The sequence below is a fragment of the Petromyzon marinus genome, chromosome 4 (genome assembly GCF_048934315.1).
Source record: "Petromyzon marinus isolate PM22_M1 ecotype Great Lakes invasive population chromosome 4, UKy_Petmar_22M1.pri1.0, whole genome shotgun sequence".
Lineage (NCBI taxonomy): Eukaryota > Metazoa > Chordata > Hyperoartia > Petromyzontiformes > Petromyzontidae > Petromyzon > Petromyzon marinus.
Window position 1 is genome coordinate 1,635,829 of NC_133670.1, and position 27,684 is coordinate 1,663,512.

The 27,684-nt window shown below is 43.4% G+C and overlaps 1 protein-coding gene across 1 annotated transcript in view; it reads left to right on the plus strand.

The window, feature by feature from the left end:
- Nucleotides 1–27,684, plus strand: part of LOC116938842 (collagen alpha-3(VI) chain-like) — a 114,715-nt gene that overhangs the window by 76,629 nt on the left and 10,402 nt on the right. Inside the window, exons 29-36 of the mRNA XM_076054492.1 lie at nt 4,156–4,188; nt 5,087–5,123; nt 14,199–14,698; nt 17,966–18,062; nt 19,773–20,369; nt 20,698–20,770; nt 22,064–22,095; nt 22,616–22,891. Of these exons, the coding sequence (XP_075910607.1) occupies nt 4,156–4,188; nt 5,087–5,123; nt 14,199–14,698; nt 17,966–18,062; nt 19,773–20,369; nt 20,698–20,770; nt 22,064–22,095; nt 22,616–22,891 (1,645 nt within the window). The remainder of the gene's footprint in view (nt 1–4,155; nt 4,189–5,086; nt 5,124–14,198; nt 14,699–17,965; nt 18,063–19,772; nt 20,370–20,697; nt 20,771–22,063; nt 22,096–22,615; nt 22,892–27,684) is intronic.

The following is a 27,684-nucleotide window of genomic DNA, read 5'->3' on the forward strand; positions in this document are numbered from 1 at the left end:
ACACAAAAATATCCAGAAAAACGCATGTCAAAAATGTTATAAATTGATTTGCATTTTAATGAGGGAAATAAGTACTTGACCCCCTCTCAATCAGAAAGATTTCTGGCTCCCAGGTGTCTTTTATACAGGTAACGAGCTGAGATTAGGAGCACACTCTTAAAGGGAGTGCTCCTAATCTCAGCTTGTTACCTGTATAAAAGACACCGGTCCACAGAAGCAATCAATCAATCAGATTCCAAACTCTCCACCATGGCCAAGACCAAAGAGCTCTCCAAGGATGTCAGGGACAAGATTGTAGACCTACACAAGGCTGGAATGGGCTACAAGACCATTGCCACGCAGCTTGGTGAGAAGGTGACAACAATTGGTGCAATTATTCGCAAATGGAAGAAACACAAAAGAACTGTCAATCTCCCTCGGCCTGGGGCTCCATGCAAGATCTCACCTCGTGGAGTTGCAATGATCATGAGAACGGTGAGGAATCAGCCCAGAACTACACGGGAGGATCTTGTCAATGATCTCAAGGCAGCTGGGACCATAGTCACCAAGAAAACAATTGGTAACATACTACGCAGTGAAGGACTGAAATCCTGCAGTGCCCGCAAGGTCCCCCTGCTCAAGAAAGCACATATACATGCCCGTCTGAAGTTTGCCAATGAACATCTGAATGATGCAGAGGACAACTGGGTGAAAGTGTTGTGGTCAGATGAGACCAAAATGGAGCTCTTGGCATCAACTCAACCCACCGTGTTTGGAGGAGGAGGAATGCTGCCTATGACCCCAAGAACACCATCCCCACCGTCAAACATGGAGGTGGAAACATTATGCTTTGGGGGTGTTTTTCTGCTAAGGGGACAGGACAACTTCACCGCATGAAAGGGACGATGGACGGGGCCATGTACCGTCAAATCTTGGGTGAGAACCTCCTTCCCTCAGCCAGGGCATTGAAAATGGGTCGTGGATGGGTATTCCAGCATGACAATGACCCAAAACACACAGCCAAGGCAACAAAGGAGTGGCTCAAGAAGAAGCACATTAAGGTCCTGGAGTGGCCTAGCCAGTGTCCAGACCTTAATCCCATAGAAAATCTGTGGAGGGAGCTGAAGGTTCGAGTTGCCAAACGTCAGCCTCGAAACCTTAATGACTTGGAGAAGATCTGCAAAGAGGAGTGGGACAAAATCCCTCCTGAGATGTGTGCAAACCTGGTGGCCAACTACAAGAAACGTCTGACCTCTGTGATTTCCAACAAGGGTTTTGCCACCAAGTATTAAGTCATATTTTGCAGAGGGGTCAAATACTTATTTCCCTCATTAAAATGCAAATTCATTCATAACATTTTTGACATGCGTTTTTCTGGATTTTTGTTGTTGTTATTCTCTCACTTCTAGATTTGAAGCTGTCGTGACTGCAAGGATTCATACTCTTTGGGTTTATTCGGTAAAGTCACGTAGATAAAACAAAATAAAACAAATTTTTTATTTTATTTTATCTACCTGTCTCTCACTGCTCAAATAAACCTACCATTAAAATGATAGACTGATAATTTCTTTGTCAGTGGGCAAACGTACAAAATCAGCAGGGGATCAATTACTTTTTTTTTCCCTCACTGTGTCTCTCTCCGTGTCTGTGTGTGTCTCTCTTTGTATATGTGTCTCTCTCTGAGCTTGCATTCATTCACACCTGATGACGGTTGCTTGTGTTGCAATCAAAACGTCGTATTCTATTATTTCTTTTATTTTATTTCTACGTGACTTTACTGAAAGAACCAAAGAGTAATTCCTGCAGTCACGAAAGCTTCAAATCAACCCAAAAACCTCTATTATGGATGGTTATGTCCTGTTTATAATCAAAATCAAATGTGCTCCCACATTGGATACTTCGATTAGTTGTGTAATCCCTACCGCGCAGTGCAATAAGTTAATCTCTTGTTCACTTGACTTTGTTGTTGGCTTTTGAACTGTGGAAGTCATTATCGTAGCTTCACAGCCATTCTGATGGAATTCAGAATCTTTATTTGGAATGGAGGAGGAATCCGATGAGCTATTAAGCTCTTTTTCACAGATGTCCAGTATAGATGGGTCAGCAAATGGAGATACAACCCAAACAACCAACATCTACAATATTCTATCAGGTTTTTTTTTGGTGTTTACATAGCGTCACTCATACAAATTGGACCTCACAGTCGCTGAGCAACAATAGACTAAGCCGGAACGCAGCAGCCAAGCGGTGAGCCGGTGTTAACAATGGTCCAAGCTCTGCAGTTCTTTATTTAACAACATGTTTCCATACAATTAATGAGTGTTTACATATTGGAGGAAATAGGGAACAACCGGAGAAACGCCACTTGTGAGGGTGTAACACTCTCCTATAGAGAATGGAACGACGATGTTAGTCTCCACTTTGCTGTATCACCTCTTGGGAAGCCAGGCTATAACACCGCCACTCCTAAGGAAAGGGAGCTAGCAACATTTGTGCGATCCACAAACCAGTGCTGCCTCTACAGCACTGCATTTACAGGCATGTCCACCCACCAGCGCCCGGCTAATGTAGATTCATACCTCGGCTGTGCTCAGGGCTGTCCAACACACATTCTAATCTCTCATGAATGCGAACAAAATATGTAAAGTTTATTTCAAGATGACTGCCATGGTGCACTCCCGTGATGTCATAGTGGTCTTACTATTGTAAATGGTGTGCAACGGTGGCGAGATGTTAACTTCTTCGCCTGGTATAAAGGAGGTCGTGGGTTTCATCCCGACCCTGGCTCCTGCTGTATATTTGGAATTTGCGTCTCTCTCTCTCTCCCCGTGATCGTGTGGATCTTCCTCCGGGTCCTCCGTATTTTCCCTCCACATTGTGCGTTTAGAGTATTTGGCTGCAATACATTTCTACATGATAAACCACTTCATTGAACTATAATTGGTGGCCAGGTCGCTTCTGAAAACGAGCTATATAGCTCAGTGGGCTTTACCTGGTAAAATAAAAAAGTTAAATTTTGATTTAAAGCTTTCGTGACTGCAGTAATTCATATTCTTAGTTTTTTCGGTAAAGTCAATAATATTTTATTATTTTGTTGTTTCTCTTCAACGTGACTTTACCGAAAAAACTAAGAATAAAAAAAAGTTATTTTAATAGTAAATGTCTCACCTCAGCACCACGCGTGGTTTCAGCTCGTCTCGGTTGAGGGGGACCAGTCAAGTTGCTGTGGTGGTGGGGGGGGGGGCACCGTAACAACAGTGGGCTGGCACTAAGGAAAGTAAACTTGGCTAGGCCTACCTGACATTTGGCGGAGCAGGGCCCACGCCAGTGACCTGCTAGCACCGGCCCTGCTCAGGACTGTCGTCACTGCAGCACATTTGGTGTGTGCTGGGAGCCGGGCATGTTAAACTCATGGTGCTCCGTGCACCAGAGAAAAAAACAGTAATGGCAGCATGTATAGAATACACACTTGGACTGCCACATTACTGTGGATTTATGTTGCTTGGACATCTAAGTAAAACGAAACTGTTAATGAATGCATTAGCTCCGCCTATTCGTCTGTAACATGGGGGCACGATAACTCTCATGAGGATGGTGCTGTACAAACAAAACCTTTTTTTATCAAGTTGTGTTGCTATTGGTACCAAATATATCAAATGGTTGTCCAAAATTTGAAGACAAAAAACCAGCACTAAATGAGAGGCTTGAAAAAACGATGTCAGGACGTATTATTTCGTACGAACAAAAACACGTGAGACGAATGACACCGTCGCGGAACGTGGTCGATTTGTACCGTCGTTACTTTAATGGCACTTCAATTTATGTCATCAACATGTTCAAGACGTGGCACCAAAGCAGACGAGTTGAACAAAAACAAACGCGGGCCATGAGCCTGGCCGTGTAGCGGAGTGCCCACTGCCGACCTGCATTTTATTTTTCATTTTTTTTTCTCCATTTTATTTCCAAAAGAGAGTACTCTGTTGGAAAAAAATGCAGCAGACTCACCCATCACGCGGCTCATCGTGCTGTCGTGATGAGCACTGAGGCGGCGACATCAGCAGTGTCACATAGTTCAGCGGTACCTAGCGGCCCAACGTACGTTGTCATTTTCTAAAGCGCAATGGATCTATTTAAGCTTGTCTGATACATGTACGCTGTCTGTCATTCATGTTTCAGGGACTCAAAGGAAAAGCAGGCCATACGTTGTCGGTAATGATTTTGCAATAGCATGATACATTCCCTATGTATAAAATGTCGTTTTACTTCCAGCATGATGACACACTGAATACAATTTTTATTGTTGCTCTAAAGTGCAAATATCCAAACCCTAGATCTCATTACATACGTGGAAACCAGCTAGAACAGCAGTTTATGAAAACACTTGTGCACAGATTTGTATTGTTATGTGTGGGGGGTCTAGCAATTTCAGTGACCAACCTGAACATCAACACCTAAAGATATATAAGATTGTCACGACGGCTGAGAATTGCCATGGTAGGTGATAAAGGTGCTTATTCAGGACAGTGATTGTGGACCTGCGGTCGTGCGTTCATTGTTCGTTGCAGAGGTACGTGGTTTAAACTCGGCAGGCCACCCTGGTTTCACTACAGTGGTGTGGTATTAACCCTAAAATATTATGCGCTGTCTGCTTCACAAAGTGAACATTAAGGAAACCGTGATGTTATTGTGTTGCCGGCATCACGGTCCAAATATGCCAAACTTGATAATAACCTGAAAATTACTAAATTGGGATTAAACGCAGCAGAACCAGCAACATCGGCCCCCTTCCTGTGAAACTACTGCAGACCGTGTCCGTGAAACACAGCGCCTCGGTGATGGCCTTGCGCTTACGAAATTGATAGTGCCGACACCCAAACGTGCCTCGGTCATTGATTCGCGAGACAGGTTTGCGTGGCCGCGTGACTCCGTGGCGCAGACAGCCATGCCATGCCCGTGGCCTCGCAAACGTTACGCGACGCTCGGCGTGAACGAACACGAGCGAAGGACAAGGGGTGCCCACCCCTCGCTGTCTTGCTGTTGAACGAAGATGAGCACGGTTTCACCACCACCTCTATCAATGTCTGTCACGAACGCTCGTGTGTTGCAGAAGTGCGACGTGAGAAATTTCGTCCGAGACAGATGCCGTAAGTAGTGCAGCACGTGCAGGGCACAAACTAAGCATCATGCGGCGACACACACTTTTTTGTCCGCAACAGTAATTTTAATACTCTCAACACTTTGGACATCTCCTTTGGCACCATTGCATCTTATGGCAAGTTTTGTTTTAATTATTTTTTTAATTATTTTTACTCGATTGTCACGAGCACTCAATTCAAATGTTTTTTTCCCCCTCTCACACTTCATTCCATGTCTGAAATAATGTAGCGATTTCCTCTGTTGCCAAGCATGAGAAATGTATTTACCTTGCACAATGGTGACCTTTGGCTCTGTGGACGATTTCCCTTTTTGATGCCGTCGGATTGAAAACCCACTCTACCCCCTCTGGCAAAACCTTCCCAGCGGCTGGTGCTTGCTTTGGCCTTATTTTGACTTAGAAAGGTCAGCGTCCCCTCATTATAGGACCGAAAGATGCACGGGACATGTTGGGCCAGGCTTAGTAAGTAGCCCTGCCACTATTGCTTTCATCGCTAAAACTAGGATCCGTTATTTCTGAGGCTGTGCATGCAGGTTATTTACACGCATCTGTGACCGGATTTTTTGCTACCATTTTTAATTTGTATGTAAATAATGTATTGTTTATCCTGTTTGCAGTGAGCTCTGGCTTGGGTTTCATGGAAATAATATTCGTTTTTGCTCTCGTTTGCACATTCTCACCGTGCAATGTTCTGTAACTGCCGCTACTGCCGACAGTCTTGAGCTGTGGTCTACGGGTCTTTATATAACTCTGAATCTCAATGCAACTCTATGAGTCTCTATGTAACTCTATAGCTCTATGTAACTGTGTAACTGCAATGTCATGTAGCTGCCGCCACTGCCGACGGTGTTTGGCTATGGTCGTCCGGGTAACAGAGCTGCCTAGCTCAATGCGCCTCACCGGCTGAAATAAAGGTCGACTGAGTGTGAACCAATTTTTAACATAGCACCACAAACACTTGAGATTTATAAGAGCCTTAATTTAATCTCCATGCATCATGGCTTGTTTCACCCCTGTTTACATTTATAACAACAGTGATTTAAATAACAATCAATTTTTGAGTAACAGGAGCCATTGTATTTAAATATTAGGATGTAGTTTAACACGTAGGCTTTTGCGACCAATATCATCCATAAGAGTTTTTTTTGGGTTAGCTCGCGTAAATATATAAATGTGTCGTTAAACCCGCCACCACCTGACACGGCCAACTAGTAAGGGTTGTCACGTAAACAGAACATGCCAATTCATCACTAGTACAGCACACCGGTGTGTTGGAGAGCCAAGTCACAACATTTACAATCTGGGTACGATGTTTCGCCAGTAATTACGACTAGCTTCATCAGGCGACAGCCAGATTTGTGGAGAAGTCCACCTGTTTTGTTCCTTATATAGAGGCGTAGATGTGGTGACCACACTTCTGCACTCTTTCGCAAAATGTGGGGGGGGGGGATTAATGAGTCACCGTACATTATGCATGCGCATTATGCGAGCCCTTTGATCTTGTCCTTCCTTTCCATTGTGTGTATTAAAATAGCCATACCAATGGTAATCCCTATTGAAGTATATGCATGCACTCTTTGGTTCTTTCGGTAAAGTCACGTAGAAAGAAAATAAATTAAATAATAGAATACGACGTTTCGATTGCAACACAAGCAATCGTCATCAGGTAAGAATGAATGAGAAAACAAACATATTAAATACTCTTTGGTTCTATTCGGTAAAGTCACGTAGGTAAAAAAATAAAACAATAAAAATCACGACAACACAAGCGGCCTTCATCAGGTGAAGGGATCAGGTTGTCTCGAGGACAGCGCTGGAGTGAAACACAACCACGCTCAGACCGCGGACCTTTAAGCTGTGTGCGAGGAAACAAGGTGCCTTGACAAAGGAATTAGCTTAAAAATTAGCATTTGATTGGCCGACTTAGCATAGAGGTGGTGTACGTGCGGGTGGACTTGCCATTTGGCGCGGGGGGGGGGGGGGAGGAGGAGTTTACCTATTGATGGTGTGAAAAGGGAATTTTTTTTTAAGAGCTGCGAAAGTTTGGGGTACCACTACTTGAAAAATATACTGTACCATTGAAAATTAATTTAATGTTTAGTTCGATTTAGAACATCTTTCCAATGGTTGCTTAATTTGAAACCATCTTCTCGGTTGAAATTGTCTCTGTGTTTGTAGATCTGAATTGCCTCGTGAACAAATCTCTGATAAAAACCCGTGGGTTTGCAAAGAACCTTGGTATCGGAGAATATTATATCGTGATCACCCACAGCGTTGTAATAGTGATCAGCCACGGCAGAAGAATTCGTTTTGCCGTGTTTTAAATCTGATTTGTGCTCGCGAATTCGGTCAGAGACATGTCGCTTTGTCTCCCCGATATAGCAATCACCGCAGGTGCAACTCAATTTGTAAACCCCGGGGTACTGTAAGTCAGGAATGACATCCTTCACGGATGGGATCAGATCACGAATTTTGTGTACTGTATTGAACCGGACCTGGATCTTGTTTGTTTAGAATTTTGGAAATCTTTTTAGTAATGCCTGCTATATATGGTAGTGTGATGGTTTTGACCGGAGTATCAAGTGGTTATTTCTGTATGGAGGGAGAAACAGCTTGGCGGATGGTACAGTCAGAGTATCCATTCCTTTTGAGGGCCAGGTGTACATGTTTTAATTCACTGGTCAGGTGGTGTTGGTCCGAAATGCAATGAGCCCTATGGTATAAAGTTTTGATGAGAGCATTATTTTGGGCTGGGTGGTGGTGGGAATTAGGTTTCAAGTAGGAATCTGTGTGGGTAGGTTTCCTGTAGACAGAATGCCCCAATGAGCCATCAGGTCTCCTCTCAAACAGAACATCTAAGAATGGTAGCTTGCCATCTTTCTCCACTTCCATGGTGAATTTGATGGCGGGATGTCTGGAATTGATGTGGTGTAGGAAAAGGTTCAGAGCTGGGAGCCCATGTGGCCAAATGACGAAAGTGTCATCCACATATCTCTTCCACAGGGAAGGTCTGAGGGTGGAAGTCTTGATGGCGTCTGATTCAAATTTCTCCATGAAAATATTGGCTATCACTGGTGACAAGGGGGATCCCATGGGGGTACCCTCATTTTGTTTGTAGAAGGAGCCATTCCAAGTAAAGTAGGTATTGTTGAAGCAGTACCTAACCAGTGCAGGTGTGTCGGGGTCTAGTCCATGTTGGACCAAATTTTCAATTATTTCAATGGTATCAGGCACTGGGACCTTGGTGAACAAAGAGACCATATCGATGCTGACAAGGATATCGTCAGGGGACAGTACAACGTCTTTGACCATAGAGACCAATTGGGCTGAGTTAAGTACTGCTGAGGCGGTCTTGCCAGTGAAAGGCAGCAAGGTATCTGACAGAAAACGGGCTAGTCTATAGGTAGGGGAGTTGATCATGGATACGATGGGTCATAGTGGGGTGCCTTCTTTATGAATCTTGGGAAGACCATAGAATCTAGGGGGTCTTGCAGCAGAAGGTTTCTGGGAGGGACGTTTAGTTGGGTCGATTAGGGAGGTCGAACTTGTGATGATCTTGTTGGTTTTTATCACTAGGCTATTGGTAGGGTCATTTTTATTAAACTTAGAAATATAATGCAATACAACAGAGAGTCGGCTAACACAAGTCAACACCCTACCTGGTTGATTACGTTCTTTGAAAGATTGCTAAATTTGAGAGAGAGACAAGACACAGACACGGAGACACACAGACAGACACACAAGCAGAGAGAGACAACACAGAGACGCACCGAGAGAGACACACCCACCTAGGCACACAGAGAAACAACGCCCCTGTGTCGAGGCCTTAAATAGAGAGAGGGGGTGGCGTGGGGCAGAGAGAGAGGGGGGGGGGGTAGCGAAATTAGCATGTCAATGAGAGAGTTGTGTGGAAATCCACCCCGTAGTGGCCGGGGGAGAGAAAGAGCAAATGGACCTAAGACAAACAAGCCTGGAAAATTTTAGAGAGAAATAGGAAGTTTGAGAAAACAAACTTAGTAAAATTTGGAAATGTAATGCAATGCAACACAGAGAGAATCCACATTTACAGTTTGAGTACTTTTTGTGTCGTAAATGTGGATTCACTCTTCAACACACCGGTGGGCTAAAGTAGTGAATTATTTGTCTTTTGTCAACGTGACACTTTTTTGCTGATTGGCCGTGTCGGGTGGTGGAGGGTTACGACACATTTATAAATAAACGCGATCTAACCCAAAAACCGTTATTATGAATAATATTGGTCGCGAAAGCCTACGTGTTAAACCAACACAGAGAGTTGGTTAACACACAATTAACGCATAGCCTGGTTGATTACGTTCTGCCAAAGATTGCTAAATTAGAAGTTAAGTGTGAAATTTGAGAGAGAGACAAAACACAGACACGGAGACACATAGACAGACACACAAGCAGAGAGAGAGAGAGAACACAGAGACACAGAGAGAGAGAAAACAAACTTAAATCCTCCTCGTAGAGGTGGTTCAAACTTGATTTGAAGCTGTTGTGACTGTTTCTCTGTGTGCCTATGTTGTGTGTCTCTCTCTGTGTGTCTCTGTGTTGTCTCTCTCTGCTTGTGTGTCTGTCTGTGTGTCTCCGTGTCTGTGTCTTGTCTCTCTCTCAAATTTAGCAATCTTTGGAAGAACGTAATCAACCATGTAGGGTGTTGACTGTTGTGTTAGCCGACTCTCTGTGTTGTATTGCATTATATTTCTAAGTTTACTAGGTTTTTTTCTTATTCATTCTTACCTGATGACGAATGCTTGTGTTGCAATCGAAACGTCGTATTCTATTATTTACTTTATTTTATTTTCTAGGTGACTTTACCGAAAGAACCAAAGAGTAATTCCTGCAATCACCAAAGCTTTAAATCAAGTTTTTATAGGCATGCATTTAAACAATGTATTATTTGATGATTCGCTTCCACACAGCACTAAGTCGGTAGCTATCCGAACGGTTAAATTTATTTATTATTTATTTTTATTCCGATAGATTATCTAATTAGTATTGGCCAGTAGTAGCTAGTTTTGCACAGACTTCAAAATTATCAAAATGAATTGAGTGTCCTTGTTGGCACGCGTGTTCTACTACTACGGACGAATGATCGAGCTGATCATTCGTCTTGTTTGCCCAACATAGCATTTGCCACAAGTGCGGTTAATCCTGTACACACCTTCTGTTGATAGCTTCGGTAATACATCTTTTGTACCAGATATTCTTTTTTGTATTTTATGTACCGTGCCAAATCTGACCGCACAGAAATCTGCTCTTATCAAGACGCTCATCCATCAAGCTAAGAAAGTGTCAGATGGTGACAGTCTGAGAGTAAAATTGAACATGTTAAAGAAGCGCTGCAAATGAACGATTACAATTATGCACAAATCAACAGGGCATTGAATGCCAAAGCCAAATTAAATAACACGAGCATTGAAACTGTCCAAGTAATTAAAACGATCATATTACTGTACACTGCAGGAGTAACTGAATAAAATAGCTAGATGTTTGGAAAAACAAAACATCTGAGTCAGATTTGGCACGGTACATAAAATACAGAAATTAATATCTAGTACAAAAGATGTATTACCGAAGCAATCAACAGAAGGTGTGTACAGGATTAACTGCACGTTTGGCTAATGCCATGTTGGGCAAACAGGACGAATGATCAGCACGACACTAAAGAACATCAAATACATTTCGATTTAAAGATTTCGTGACTGCAGGGATTCATATTCTTGGTTCTTTCGGTAAAGTCACGTAGGAGGGAAATAATAAAATAATAAAAATAAAACTAAAAAATTATCACGACGTTTCGATTGCAGCACAAGCAATCATCATCCCTTCTACGTGACTTTACCGAAAGAACCAAGAACATAAAATAAATATTAAATACTCCCAAATACAACTGTCAGCAGTAGCAGAACACGCGTACCAACAAGGACACTCAATTGATTTTGATAATGTTGAAGTTATGTGCAAAACTAGCTACTACTGGCCAAGACTAACTAGAGAATCTATCTAAATTTAAATAAATATTTTTTTAACCGTTCGGATAGCTACCGACTTAGTGCTGCATGGAAGCGAATCATCAACTAATACATTGATTAAATTCATTCCTATACAGGCCACCATACTTCAATAGGGATTACAGTTGGCACGGCTATTTTAATACACACAGTGGACAGGAAGGACAAGATCAAAAGGCTCGCATAATCCGCATGCATAATTTACGTTGGCTCATGAATCCCCCCCTCACCACTTTGCGCAAGAGCACAGAAGCGTGGTCACCACATCTACGCCTCTATATAAGGAACGAAACAGGTGGACTTCTCCACAAACCTGGCTGTCGCCTGATGAAGCTAGTTGTAATTACTGGCGAAACGTCTTACTCAGATTGTAAATGTCGTGGCTTGGCTCTCCAACACACCGGTGTGCTGTACTAGTGATGAATTGGCATGTTCTGTTTGTTGGTTTTTTTGGTAAAGTCACGTATGTAGAAATACAATAAAATTATATTAAAACAAAAAAAACAATCACGACGTTTCGATCACAACGCAAGCGATCTTCATCAGGTGTCAAGAACAAATCATGGAGGTAAATACAACAAAAAGATGAGAAACGAGAATTCAACAAACCTGAAAAAACATTATGTGAAGCACATCCAGTCAGGCCAACAACACAGTTAAACACTTCCTGGCGGACCACGAATTTCAGAAGTGTTAAATTTCGTGTTCAACCTTTGGATTGCACATGCCAGCATAGATAGAATGGAAAATACGAGGTACACGGTCGGTAGAAATACATATACAAGTCCACCAAGAGGTAAGGAGGGAGGAAAGATGGACGGGGAGGCAGAGAGATGGGGGGGGGGGGGGGGGACGGAGGGATGAACAGAAGCTTAAATAAGAAATACGGTTGGAGGGGGGAGGGGCCAGAGCAAGAGCGGCAGCTCAAACACGCACATCTTACACATACAAAACGGCAGCTCAAAAAAGGACCACCTCTTGTGAATACAAACTGGCAGCTCAAAAAGGGCACATCTTACACATAATTACAACGGTAACTTCCCCGTAGAAGTGTGTGTGTGTTATTTTATTTTATCAATTTATTATTTTATTCTCATTCTACGTGACTTTACCGAAAGAACCAAAGAAGAAAAAAAAGGACCACCTCTTGTAAATACAAAATGGCAGCTCAAAAAGGGCACATCTTACACATAATTACAACAGTAACTTCCCCGTAGAAGTGTGATAATAAAGTATTAAAGCTTTCGTGACTGCATAAAATGACTCATTGTTTTTTTCGGTAAAGTCACGTATGTAGAAATACAATAAAATTATATTAAAACAAAAAACAATCACGACGTTTCGATCACAACGCAAGCGATCTTCATCAGGTGTCAAGAACAAATCATGGAGGTAAATACAACAAAAAGATGAGAGACGAGAATTCAACAAACCTGAAAAACCATTATGTGAAGCACATCCAGTCAGGCCAACAACACAGTTAGACACTTCCTGGCGGACCACGAATTTCAGAGGAGTGTTAAATTTCGTGTTCAACCTTTGGAAGATCGCTTGCGTTGTGATCGAAACGTCGTGATTGTTTTTTGTTTTAAAATAATTTTTCTTATTCTTAGCTCTTTCGGTAAAGTCACGTTGAAGGGAAACAATTAAATAATAATATATATAAAACAATAAAAATTCTCACGACGTTTCGACCATAACACAAACGGTCGTCATCAGGTGTGTCGGTTTGCATGACTTTACCGAAAGAGCTAACAATATGAATTACTGCAGTCACGAAAGCTTTAAATCAAAATATAATTTTTCTTGTATTTCTACATACGTGACTTTACCGAAAAAACCAATGAGTAATTTTATGCAGTCACGAAAGCTTTAATACTTTATTATCACACTTCTACGGGGAAGTTACCGTTGTAATTATGTGTAAGATGTGCCCTTTTTTGAGCTGCCGTTTGTATTTACAAGAGGTGGTCATTTTTTGAGCTGCCGTTTTGCATTTACAAGAGGTGGTCCTTTTTTGAGCTGCCGTTTTGTACGTGTAAGATGTGCGTGTTTGAGCTGCCGCTCTCGCTCCGGCCCCTCCCCTCTCCAACCGTATTTCCTATTTAAGCTTCTGTTCATCCCCCCCCCCCCTCTCTCTATCTGCCTCCATGTCCGTCTTTCCTCCCTCCTTACCTCTTGGTGGACTTGTATATGTATTTCTACTGACCGTGTACCTCGTATTTTTCATTCTATCTATGCTGGTATGTGCAATCCAAAGGTTGAACACGAAATTTAACACTCCTCTGAAATTCGTGGTCCGCCAGGAAGTGTCTAACTGTGTTGTTGGCCTGACTGGATGTGCTTCACATAATGTTTTTTCAGGTTTGTTGAATTCTCGTCTCTCATATTTTTGTTGTATTTACCTCCATGATTTGTTCTTGACACCTGATGAAGATCGCTTGCGTTGTTATCGAAACGTCGTGATTGTTTTTTGTTTTAATATAATTTTATTGTATTTCTACATACGTGACTTTACTGAAAAAAACAATGAGTCATTTTATGCAGTCACGAAAGCTTGAATACTTTATTATGTTCTGTTTGTGACAACCCTTACTAGTTGGCTGTGTCGGGTGCTGGCGGGTTTAACGACACATTTATATATTTACGCGATCTAACCCCCAAAAAAACCTCTTATGGATATTAGGATGCATTTTGCAAACCTCATTTCTGGAATGAATGTACTATTTATTCATGAAAAACAAGACAAGCTTAACTGATAACCACGGAATTCCGTTACAATTCAATCGAATAAAAAACAAGATAAGCTTCAAGTAATGTAAAAAAAACATCACCACTGTCTAGGGATTTTAACGTGACAATTTTAAACTGCATCTCTGTGCCAGCGCTATGATTTGTTCAAAGCCACAGCATTCCTTCTCAGTAGGGTGATTATGGGTTTGTGTTTGCAGCATTGATTAAAAAAAAACTCCACCGCATGCCCTAACAATGCCACGTTAAGACCGCCATTGCCTTGACTGTATCCGCAGCGTGCTGCAAGTCCGACTGCCCCATCTATCCCACGGAGCTGACCCTGGCGATTGAAACGTCTTCCAAGAGTACAGAAGCACTTTTCACCACGACCAAAAACCTCATAGCAAGCTTGCTGAGCAACGTCACCATAGCCGCTGCGACCTGCCCAAAAGGAGCCCGCGTTTCTGTCCTCCTGTACGACTCGGAGGTTCGAACCAAGATCCGCTTCGGCGAGTTCACCAACGGGAATGCTCTCATAAAAGAGATCGAGCAGCTGCCGTTCAAAAAGTCAAACAGACGAGCGAACCTGGCCAATGCAATTCAAGTTGTGCATAGGAATACGTACAAGAGGGTTCGCGGGGGGTCCATGATACAGAAGGTGGCGATATTTTTCACCGTGGATTCCGAAATGAACAACTACGACACCAACATAGCCATATTCAACATGGCCGTCAATCAGATCAACGCTGTCGTATTTGCCTATGAGCCATTGCCAAAATTGCTACCCGCTCTGCAGGTAAGGCACCGCTTTACGTTCCTAACGGGTTGTTGCATTGTTGTAGCCTGCCAAGAGAGTAGTGGAGCACACTGTGGCATTGACGGCAGCCTGTGCATGAAAATGCAAAAATAATGAATTATTTGCAAGCATATGATGCTTAATAGGTGTTTGCTAATAGTATTTGCCCCACCTGTGTGTTAAAGGCTGTATGTAGTGGTCTTTGTAAGCCTATGATGATTGTGCGTGTGTGGAACATTCCACCAATAATATCACTCCATGTCCATCTGTAAAGTCAGAATCACATCTCTATACACTATTTTTATATATGTACTAGCTTTACTACCCAGCTTCGCCCGAGACTTGGATTCTTGTCTTGGATTAATACACGGCCTACGCGGAGGGTGGGGGGGGGGATGCGTGACGTAAGCAGGCACACTGCGTGACGCATCACAGATGTGACGTCACCGCTCACTTGCCGTGCAAAATGCATTATTGCGCCCCCCCCCCCCAAAAAAAAATATACAAAAGTCTATTTTTATACTTTTTGAATTGTGTACAGTCTGGAAGCTACCCATATGCCAAAATTAAAGTTTGTTGCATGTCGGGAAGTATGCTAAACATTTCGAACAGACACATATTCACAAATGTCCCTTTTATATATAATTTAATTTCCAACCTTAATCGTAAATATATTCACAGTATACTCATGTATTGTGGGTCTGCATTCCCTCACTTCAGTTGTTGCTTTAAGTCACTTACATTCCACCCCTTCTCTGTAGACCACAGAAATATTACATTTAATCAATGTAATATTGACCTGGAAGAAAACCTTAAATCTACACTGCTCACCATTCAAATGTAGAAAATCACTCAAAATGCATCTCTAATATTACTACGACCTTGATTTGAAGCTTTCGTGACTGCAGGAATCCATACTCTTTGGTTCTTTCGGTAAAGTCACGTAGTTACAAAAATAATAGATCACGACGTTTCGATCGCAACACAAGCAATCGTCATCAGGTGGGACAACCACAGCAAGAAACAACTGCTGAAGTAGGCGAGAGATCTGCCGTGGCACGAGGTTATATAGTAGGCCTCGGCAGTAGGGGGGGAGGAGATGGGGGCAGAGAGGGGGCGGGGCAGAAAGTGGACCCCGCGGCAGCACTTGGAGAGATCTGAGAGATCGGCTGCAGGGGGGGAGAGAGAAGGGGTTGTCCCACCTGATGACGGTTGCTTGTGTTGCAATCGAAACGTCGTGATCTATTATTTTTCTGCCTACAGTGAGAGAAAAAAAGTATTTGATCCTCTGCTGATTTTGTACGTTTGCCCACTGATAAAGAAATGATCAGTCTATAATTTTAATGGTAGGTTTATTTGAACAGTGAGAGACAGAATAACAACAACAAAATCCAGAAAAAGGCATGTCAAAAATGGTATAAATTGATTTGCATATTAATGAGGGAAATAAGTATTTGACCCCTCTGCAAAACATGACTTAGTACTTGGTGGCAAAACCCTTGTTGGCAATCACAGGGGTCAGACGTTTCTTGTAGTTGGCCACCAGGTGTGCACACATCTCAGGAGGGATTTTGTCCCACTCCTCTTTGCAGACCTTCTCCAAGTCATTAAGGTTTCGAGGCTGACGTTTGGCAACTCGAACCTTCAGCTCCCTCCACAGATTTTCTATGGGATTAAGGTCTGGAGACTGGCTAGGCCACTCCAGGACCTTAATGTGCTTCTTCTTGAGCCACTTCTTTGTTACCCTTGCCGTGGGTTTTGGGTCACTGTCATGCTGGAATACCCATCCACGACCCATTTTCAATGCCCTGGCTGAGGGAAGGAGGTTCTCACCCAAGATTTGACGGTACATGGTCCCGTCCATCGTCCCTTTGATGCGGTGAAGTTGTCCTGTCCCCTTAGCAGAAAAACACCCCCAAAGCATAATGTTTCCACCTCCATGTTTGACGGTGGGGATGGTGTTCTTGGGGTCATAGTCAGCATTCCTCCTCCAAACACGGCGAGTTGAGTTGATGCCAAAGAGCTGACCACAACACTTTCACCCAGTTGTCCTCTGAATCATTCAGATGTTCATTGGCAAACTTCAGACGGGCATGTATGTGCTTTCTTGAGCAGGGGGATCTTGCGGGCGCTGCAGGATTTCAGTCCTTCACGGCGTAGTGTGTTACCAATTGTTTTCTTGGTGACTATGGTCCCAGCTGCCTTGAGATTATTGACAAGATCCTCCCGTGTAGGTCTGGGCTGATTCCTTACCGTTCTCATGATCATTGCAACTCCACGAGGTGAGATCTTGCATGGAGCCCCAGGCCGAGGGAGATTGACAGTTCTTTTGTGTTTCTTCCATTTGCGAATAATGGCACGAACTGTTGTCACCTTCTCGCCAAGCTGCTTGGCAATGGTCTTGTAGCCCATTCCAGCCTTGTGTAGGTCTACAATCTTGTCCCTGACATCCTTGGAGAGCTCTTTGGTCTTGGCCATGGGGGAGAGTTTGGAATCGGATTGATTGATTGCTTCTGTGGACAGGTGTCGTTTATACAGGTAACAAGCTGAGATTAGGAGCACTCCCTTTAAGAGTGTGCTTCTAATCTCAGCTCGTTACCTGTATAAAATATAAAAGACACCTGGGAGCCAGAAATCTTTCCGATTGAGAGGGGGTCAAATACTTATTTCCCTCATTAATATGCAAATCAATTTATAACATTTTTGACATGCGTTTTTCTGGATTTTGTTGTTGTTATTGTCTCTCACTGTTCAAATAAACCTACCATTAAAATTATAGACTGATCATTTCTTTGTCAGTGGGCAAACGTACAAAATCAGCAGGGGATCAAATACTTTTTTCCCTCACTGTACGTGACTTTACCGAAAGAACTAAAGAGTATTACTACTTCGATTTAAAGCTTTCGTGACTGCAAGGATTCATCTTCTTTGGTTCTTTCGGTAAAGTCACGTAGAATGAGAATAAAATAATAAATTGATGAAGGCCGTTTGTGTTGTGGCCGAAACGTCGTGAGAATATTATTGTGTTATTTTATTTTATCAATTTATTATTTTATTCTCATTCTACGTGACTTTACCGAAAGAACCAAAGAAGAGTATTACTACTACCATTCAACTTGTATGTCAATATTTACACACTTTCCTGTGAAAGTAATCATTTGTGATCAGGCCTAGCAACTGGCTTCCTTAGGAATGCTGCATTCATAACATTGTTTTTAGCATCTTATAAATGTTCGTGAGCATTTTCGCTTGTATTTTTTATACCAGATCGGACTGCCAACTTCGACCGTCATTCAGGTTCCGAGGAATAAGGTTCCATCGCAAACGGAAATTGATAAAATTCTTAAAAGCACTATTTGTCTTGGTAAGTAATTTATTTTAGATGTTATCTTACCTTGAAGTGTGGCAGGGTGGCACAGTGGCAAAGTGCATGCCTCAGAAACAAGAAGCACCTGGGTTGGATTCCTGACTCGTATGTGGAGTCTGTATGTTCTTCCCCTATTCTGCATAGATTTTAAAATAAAAAAATAATATTTTACCAGGTAAGGCCCACTGAACTATATAGCTATTTATAGCAGCCAAATACTCTAAACGCATCTTTCTAAATGTGGAGGGAAAAAAACGGAGGGCCCGGAGAAAAATCCACACGACCATGGGGAGAACACGTAAACTACAAATATACAGGCGTCAGGGTTGGGATCAAACCCACGACCTCCTGTATACCAGGCGAGGTAGTTAACATCTCGTCGCCGTGGTTCCCTGATTTCCTCAGAGTTTCCTCCCGTAGCTGAAATAAAACCCCACATAATGTAACTGAAATTAGCCAAATATCCCAATGTTGAAAACTTACAGTGAAATTACTCAATTGGGATCACACACAGCATCAGCATCGCCCCTTACTGCAAAAAACTCGGCAGAACTCTCCTGAAAAAGAGTCTTGAGACTCAGTGAGGCTCTCCCAGGAAAACAACCATCGTCATCGTAGTGATAATCACGTAATTGAAAAGTGGTGTCTCATTAGTTTTTCACTTGGTTGTACTGCAATACAAAAATATTGATTTACAACCATTTCCCAATGCGCTGCTGAATGAAGGTCTCTCCACACGATGTTAGTCATGGGGGTAATTTCGCCAGACTTCGCCACACTGGTCACTGAGGGTTGGTGAAGGGGTTGGGGGGGATGCTCAGGATCGGTTCTGATATCACTCACCACTGATATTAGCCATGGCCTGGAATCAAACTCAGGTCAGCGCATTTTGAAAACTACTGGCCCACTGCCGCTGTATCCCTTTGGATAAGAACTGAAGGCATTCTAACCAGTATGATGAAGCTGGGCAGTGGTGGCTACACACACGGCCCGTCATCCAGCACTGTGGAGGCAGCGATTGTTTGTGGATCACCGCACAAATGTTGTGAATCCCTCTTCCCGTGGGCGTCGAGAATAAGCTTGCCACAAATTAACCAAAATACCTTGCTGAACTCATCATACAAAAGTCATCCTCGCAGCAGCTTTTGGCTAACCATCGAACAAAGATGGGGTCACCGCATCGCGTGCTTTCAGATGTGCTTGTGCGGCCGTCTGGAACGCTCTTCCGTCCGATATTAGGAAGCCATTGGAGCTATGCGCTTTTAAATCTAGATTGAAAACTAATTTCTTTATAACTGCTTTTTGTGTTTAGTTAGTTGTTCTTCCACCATGCGGTTGGCTATGTAAGGTGCAAACGAAGTTCAACATATATCGCAGCCTTTCTTGTGCTCACCAGGAGACTGCGGTATCGCAAATGTGGACTTCCCCAGTTCCCGTGTGGGATACATTGCAGCCCCCTAACACACACGTGGGTCTTCTCTGGGTGCTCTGGTTTCCTCCCAGATGTAAACACTTAATGACTGGCCCATACCACCTGAATATTTAAAGGACCGCAGAGCTTATGGGGGAGAGGTGGGGGAATTAATCCTTTCAACTGATATTATGTATTCTGGACTTGGTAAGGATTGTGAAAGTTATTAAAATAAATGATTTCATTGCCTACAAAGATTTATACTGAAATAACCTGTGCATTTTTCCACATTTCAGACGTCTGTGCTCCACCACTAAAACCAATAGAAATACTGAATGTAGATTTAGCTTTTGTGATTGACAGCTCCGAATCGATCCGTCCTCCTGATCATCAAAATATTAAGGATTTCCTCAAACTTATTATTGACCAGTTCGAAGTGGTCCGAGGCAATAATAGCACTCGCATAGCATTACTTCAGTATTCGCCTCCCACTCTCGAATTCGATTTCACCTCCAGCTTAAAGAAGGAAGACATGAAGAAAAAGGTGGATGCAATGGTTCATTTAGAGAGCAATACTCTCACTGGCACTGCTATTAAGTATGCGCTGGACAACATTTTCCCCATTGATTTGCCTAACCCTCGCAAAGTTAAGGTTATATTTGTGCTCACGGACGGAGAGACGAATTTAAAAGATCAGAGTATATTGCAGAGGGCTGTTCTTGAGGCCAAATGCAAAGGAATTGTGATTATGACTGTAGGTGTTGGCAACTACAATCAGTCAGAGTTAGATTTCATTTCCAGCAAGCCTTCTACTCTGCATTCCATTCGCGCTGCTAGCTTCATTGAACTGCCAAACGTTGAGGACGTCATGAAGTTGTTTAAAGTCTGGTCAGGTAAGATACGTCTGCTTTATATGTGCAAGTTGCTTGCTTTATACGTAATCGCGTTTAATTATATTCTGTGTACCATGTTTACCTGATGACTCACACATGCCCTTGAGCTCTTTATAATGGAGTATTACACGTACTAAACAACACAGCATTTGTTTTATATGTATACTCTGTACTCTCATATTTTTGGTGCCTGCCATTGGTGAGTATTTGATATTTACCATTGTACAGTCTGCATCGGAAATGTAAACGTGTCATGTGTTACATTAAGGGGTAAATGCGCATTTAGACTTTTTACAGCACTTGTGCACAATGATTCACTATTACGCAGGAAATGTCATCAAATACCCAGATGAAGAAACACAAAAGAAGTGCACGGAGCTTTACAAGTCTCAAGCTGACAAGTGAGCCCTGATAAGTTTGAATAACTATTGCCTGCATTTGGTATTAACGCCATTCTTATCGTGCAAGGCCATCGCGAAGCAGGGCGCTGCCATGTTGCAGCAACATGGTAGTTTCACAGCGAGGGGCGACAGTTTCCAAGTGTGTTCCCAATTGAGGAATTTTTTTGTTGGGTAAATTTCGAATTTGGCCATAACGCCAGCACACGACGGCCTCCTCGTTCAAATGACGTCAGAGGATCTTTAACGTCCACTGTGAAGCAGACGGCGCATGGTGTATCCCGTTTAGCACACCCGCAGTATTAACCAGGATGGCCAACTGGATTCTCACCACGGACCTCTGCAACCAGCGGCAAATGCGCTACCACTGGGCCAGGTCGCTGGGCCAGGTCGCTGCACCAGGCCCCCTGGCTAAAGCTAACCCTTGCACCTGACAAGCCAGAGAGAGAAATGTTGAAATGCTGACAATGCAGTGTGTTTAAATTACATAAGATATTCCGTAAGAATGTAGGTTAGTTACGTGAGACTCCCAAATTGGAACTATCAGGCGATAAGCGATAGTTTTCATACAGCCAAAAAATTCACGTGTAGAATAATGATTATAAATGCTACTTCCGGCTGGTTGGTGCTATGGTGACAGTGCATAACTCACAATTTGAAGGTCACGGTTTATATTTCCAACCTCAGCCAACGGTTGACTTGGCCTCTAATTCAGTCAGGGCTGATAAAATGAGTTCCACTTAATGGGAAATGAGCAGTGGTTGTCCTCAGGAGAGACCGGGTCCCTGCCATTGACTCAGAGCTCAGGGCCCACCATGGAGATAATCTCTGCCTACGCGAGTGTGGAGTCACTGGCGCCAACTGCATCATGGTTGTTTGGGGGCTTGTTCTTCTATTTCTACACCAACGAGGTCTCTGAGATTATCGGATCACCTTCTTCTAAGTACTCCGACGTTACGGCTCTGTTACTGGGGTGATGGGGCTTTTGCCAGTGCAGCTCCCAAGCTTTGGAATGCTTTGCTTTGCTAATGAGACAATCAGAGTCGTTAGATGTATTTAAGTCTGTCTTGAAAACTCACTTCTTTAAACTGACCTTTACGCCCTAGTGCTGCCCATTTACACTGCAGGTTCTGTTTATTTCCTGCTTTCCATACATGGGGCACATTAGGATCTACATATGAAATGCACCTGACAAATGTATGTATTATTATCATAGTTGAATACTCAATGCCAATAACTGGAACACGGAGGAAATATTTTACACTCTGAACCTGGATTTTTTGTGTGTGTGTGCAGTGGCTATCAGGATATTAAGGTGACCATATCAGGTACGGTGATATATTTTTTAAACCTTTCCTTAAATTCTATAATTCTACCCACGATACTGTATTTTCATTTTGAGTTACGGTATATAAAAATGCACCTAAATTTTCTTTTGAGCATTTCAAACAATAAAATCCCGATTTTTCATAAGATGGCAGAGGATGCAGGTTGTGATGTAACACGCCTTAAGAGTTAAACATCCTGTTATTATAGGAAAATAATTGTAATAATTTAGTACATTTGGTATTCACGCCATTTGGAAGGCTTGGGGAGGACTTCCTCCAGCGTTGGTTTGATTGTCGCTGATGTTAATGACGATAGGTTTTAGATTAATTATATGCAATAACTTTACTTTGGTAAGAAATTGGTGGCATTTCTTTGTAACATATTGCTTAAATATTCCTATAATGGCAGACGTTAATCTGTTGTAAAGTGTAAGAAAGAAAATGCGGGTGATATTTCTCACGCGGTTCACGGTAATTCACCCGGCGAGCGTCATTGGAATGCACGTCTTTACCACCGCAGAGGACACTCCTGGGAAGGATAACGCCGTTCAGCAGATCACGACAAAGAACATCACGGAGAAGAGCTTCGTAGTGTCGTGGATGGCGGCCAGTGGCGCGTCAGAGTACGAGGTGGTGGTGATCGACGTGGACACACGGAAGCCCATCCTGAAGCAGCGCACCGTGGCCACTGAGATGCTGGTGTCAGACCTGGAGTGTGGCCACGAGTACACGGTCATTGTCAACTCCATCCGGCAGAGGCAGCATATCGAGAGATACATGGCGAGCCAGGCCACACGTATGGCCGACACATCACCACCACCATTCGCTCGCTCGCACACACCCAAAGGGAATGTGACAGCGTGTCTGGTTTCTGGCGGTGGATCTTAGGCATGTGACGATGTGTCGATTTCACCCCGTCAAAATAGATTTCCACATCCATTTTGTATGTATAAATGTTGAACTTCTTTCGCACCATATACGAAGCCAACCATGCTAATCAGAGGTGCGGGGAAAGGACAACAAACTAAACACAAAAAGCAGTACGTACACGTATGTGACTTTACCGAAAGAACCAAAGAGTATGGATTCCTGCAGTCACGAAAGCTTCAAATCAAGAGCAAAAGCAGTTTTAAATATATACAGCAGTCCATTGCACATTGAAATAGTGTGCGTGTGTGTGTGGCTCAGTGGTTAGCGCGCTGCGCTACGAACTTGGTGACTTGGCCACCAACACCAGTGACGATTATCTGAACCGGTCGTTGGCCTCCTCTAGTCTTAACAAAGGTCTGTTAAGGCTATACAGGGAATCTTTGTCTTTATGCAAATGATATGTGAATATTACATACATCTACAAACCAGAAAGAATAAACAACATGCAAAATATGTTGTAAGAATGGGACTAAGAGAATAGATTCATTTAATTTGTATTATTATACTTTGTATTACCCAAGAAAGCCTCACTGAGTCTTAGGACTTTTTTACGGGGGGGGGGGGGGGGGGTGCAGCTGCCTGTAATCCCAATTAAGTAATTTCCAGGTGATTTTCAGAATTAGGATGTTTGGCCAAGAAACCCATACAGATCAGTGTGGAGAACACACAAACTCTACACAGCAAGGCGCTCGAGTCAGAAGTCGAACCCAGGCCCTGTGTGATGTGAGGCTGCTAGTGTTACCGCCGCACCACCCTGCCGCCCAGTGCAAAAATTGATTGTGACAACTTCTTTGGTTCTTTCGGTAAAGTCACGTAGAATGATAATAAAATAATAAATTGATAAAATAAAATAACACATTAATATTCTCACAACGTTTCGGCCACAACACAAGCGGCCTTCATCAGGTGAAGGGGGCGAGACTGTCTGGTAGGACAGCGCTGGAGTGATTGGGACTGGTAGGACAGGTAGGACAGCGCTGGAGTGATTGGGACACTCCTGGGAAGGATGATTGGGACAATTCAAGATGTTCGCGAGTGGGGGTGAACTATTAGATGCCTCGTACAGAATGTCCAGCTAGTTGGATGGACTTTTGAGTCGAGGTGATGCTGCGTGGCTGGGTGGGCAAATTGTTTGAGACGTTGCTTCATCTTTGGAGGCGGCGGAGCAGGATTCCTCCTGTGACCGAGCAGGATACCCAGGCACATATGAAGAACTTCGATCGCAGGCACCCTGGTCTTCACAGGCAATGCGTGCAAATTAAACACAGCCCTTGGGGGCCCACAGTGAATTATATCTCAAATGTGGTAGAACTGGAGCTAGTGGGGAAAGCCAGCCATGTCCATCCACAATTAACTGTATAAAAGTTCAGGTGTGGCCACAGGAGCAGCCAAACCTTTATTCTTAGCCTCTAAGGATAAAGGTTTGGCTTTGGTTAGAGTTCGAGTGGCAGCCAAAACAACACTCCGTCTCCATCTACCATTGTGACGGAGCGATAAAATCCGCTCGGGTGCAGGAGCTTGATGGATCGTTACACCATGAGAGCATGACACGTGGTGATACCTTGCGGCGGTCTTCATCCAGCAGTACATGGAACATGGTTGCTGATGTGTGTCTGGTATATACATTTAGTATTCTGTATTCCATTTATATTGGCCTTTCACTGCTATGCACTTGGAATGCCTTATTATTGTCTGTTGGGAGCTGTTGTCAGTGGCAACAAATTAGGAAATTGGAGACAACTTATTTTCCATGCTGTCTGTGTACATATGTAAAAAAAACATTACCACTTTCTGCCACTCTGTTATGGGAAACGACAAGTGCGCTCTACTGTCTGGGACAAGGCCTAACCTCTTGTTAAAACTTCCTCGAGACCAACAGACAGCTAGACTCACATGAGTCAGTGTACTCCGAGAGCAGCAGGTTTACTGGCACAGGGTCTCGTTATCCTTGAGAAGAGCGAGTGTCAGAAACGATGCAATTACTATCTCTCAGACTGAAGGTTTTTGTTGCCTTAGGTTGGCGGTTGCCATATTTCTGAAAGTTGTATCTTATAAAACGTTGGCAGCGCGGTTGACGAAAAAGGGAAAATATGCTGTTGACATTTAACTAAACCACATTGAGTGCATTCTGAGATAATTTGGCATGTTCACTAGCTCGCCCTGGATTCTGACAAAAAATGTAGATGGATTTCACAATAGATAATTCGTGAGAAAAACGTGGATTCTGAATTTTGAAGAGTCGTAAGAGCCCAAATTACCTTATGGAAAACGGTAATTTTCCCATTGCATATCTAGGAAACCTTGCTATCTTCTCACTCCACATTAAAGAAATTCAACAAAACGATGTATTTCAGATGGTTAGAGTGGTGTTGTGTTTCGCGATATCCTGGTGGCTCAGGGGGTTAATACCCCCACACCTCCAATTAGCACGGTTAGCTATGTACGGTGCAAAAGAAGTCCAACATACACACGTACATGGGATGCCGTGTTCAGCGTGCGGATACCCATGTTGTCCAGCACAACCAGTCGAGAATCCCCCCGGTCACCAATGTACAAAATAATCTGAAACAGTGCCAGCGCTAGCGGCGTGCCGATGTGGGCCCTGCACCACCAAATCTCCTTTTGCGCCAACCACGCTCACTCTCCTGAGCGGTCATCACTGCTATACTGGTGCCCCTCATCCCAGAGGAGCTGGAGCCTGACCTTATCACAAAGGGTTGGTTTTCCTCTTGGCTCAGGCTATAGCTCAGTGAACAAGTACAACACGATTGGCCTGTTCAGGGAGCGCGGAGGAGCGCCTCGTCCTTAGCTGGGTTTAGAGGAGCCAGTGGCAGTAACACATTAAGTAGTGCGGTTCTCTGTGACCAAAGAGTGCCTGACTGATGTGATGTGCTTCCCGACTGCAGAAATTTTAGGATGTTTCTTCGCCCTTATAGTTTGATTCCCATACAATACTATTGCTAACAATTAAAATACAATTCTAGATTTGTAGCTTTCGTGACTGCAAGGATCCATACTCTTTGATTCTATTCGGTAAAGTCACGTAGGTAAAAAATAAAACAAAAATGACGTTTCGGCCACAACACAAGCGGCCTTCATCAGGTGAAGGGACCAGACTGTCTCGAGGACAGCGCTGGAGTGAAACACAGCCAAGCTCAGACCGCGACCTTTACGCTGTGTGAGAGTAATTAAGGTGCCTTGACAAAGGAATTAGCATAAAAATGTGCTTTTAATAGGCGGACTTAGCATGATGAAAGGTAGGGAGGGGGTCGACCTGTACAGGCTGGTGAGGGGGCAAGGTAGCGTCCACATGCTGGTGGTGTGAAAAGGGGATTTTAAGAAGCTGCGAAAGTTTAAGTAGTGGTAAAGTTAAAGTAGTGGTATACTCTTTGGTTCTATTCGGTAAAGTCACGTAGGTAAAAAATTAAACAAAAATCACGACGTTTTGGCCACAACACAAGCGGCCTTCATCAGGTGAAGGGACCAGGCTGTCTCGAGGACAGCGCTGGAGTGCAACACAGCCACACTCAGACCGCGACCTTTAAGCTGTGTGCGAGGAAACAAGGTGCCTTGACAAAGGAATTAGCATAAAAATTTGCATTTGATTGGCCGACTTAGCATGATGAACGGTGCAGAGGTGGTGTACATGCGGGTGAACATGCCGGTTGGCGCGGGGGGGGAGGGGGAGCTTACCCATTGATGGTGTGAAAAGGGAATCCTTAAGAGCTGCGAAAGTTTGGGGTACCACTACTTGAAAAAATATACTGTACCATTGAAAATTAGTTTAATGTTTGGTTCGATTTAGAACATCTTTCCAATGGTTGCTTAATTTGAAACCATCTTCTCGGTTGAAATTGTGTCTGTGTTTGTAGATCTGAATTGCCTCGTGAACAAATCTCTGATAAAAACCCGTGGGTTTCCAAAGAACCTTGGTATCGGAGAAAATTATATCATGATCACCCACAGCGTTGTAACAGTGATCAGCCACGGCGGAAGAATTCGTTCTGCCATGTTTCAAATCTGATTTGTGCTCGCGAATTCGGTCAGAGACATGTCGCTTTGTCTCCCCGATATAGCAATCACCGCAGGTACAACTGCTAATTTTTATGCTAATTCCTTTGTCAAGGCACCTTGTTTCCTCGCACACAGCTTAAAGGTCACGGTCTGAGCGTGGCTGTGTTTCACTTCAGCGCTGTCCTCGAGACAGCCTGGTCCCCTCACCTGATGAAAGCCGCTTGTGTTGTGGCCGAAACGTCGTGATTTTTGTTGTTTTATTTTTTACCTACGTGACTTTACCGAATAGAACCAAAGAGTATGGATCCTTACAGTCACGAAAGCTTTAAATCTAGAATTAAAGTAGTGGTACCCCAAACTTTTGCAGCTTCTTAAAATCCCCTTTTCACACCAACAGCATGTGGACGCTGCCGTGCCCCCTCGCCAGCCTGCACAGGTCGACCCCCTCCCTACCTTTCATCATGCTAAGTCAGCCTATTAAATGCAAATTTTTATGCTAATTCCTTTGTCAAGGCACCTTAATTACTCTCACACAGCTTAAAGGTCGCGGTCTGAGCTTGGCTGTGTTTCACTCCATCGCTGTCCTCGAGACAGTCTGGTCCCTTCACCTGATGAAGGCCACTTGTGTTGTGGCCAATACGTCGT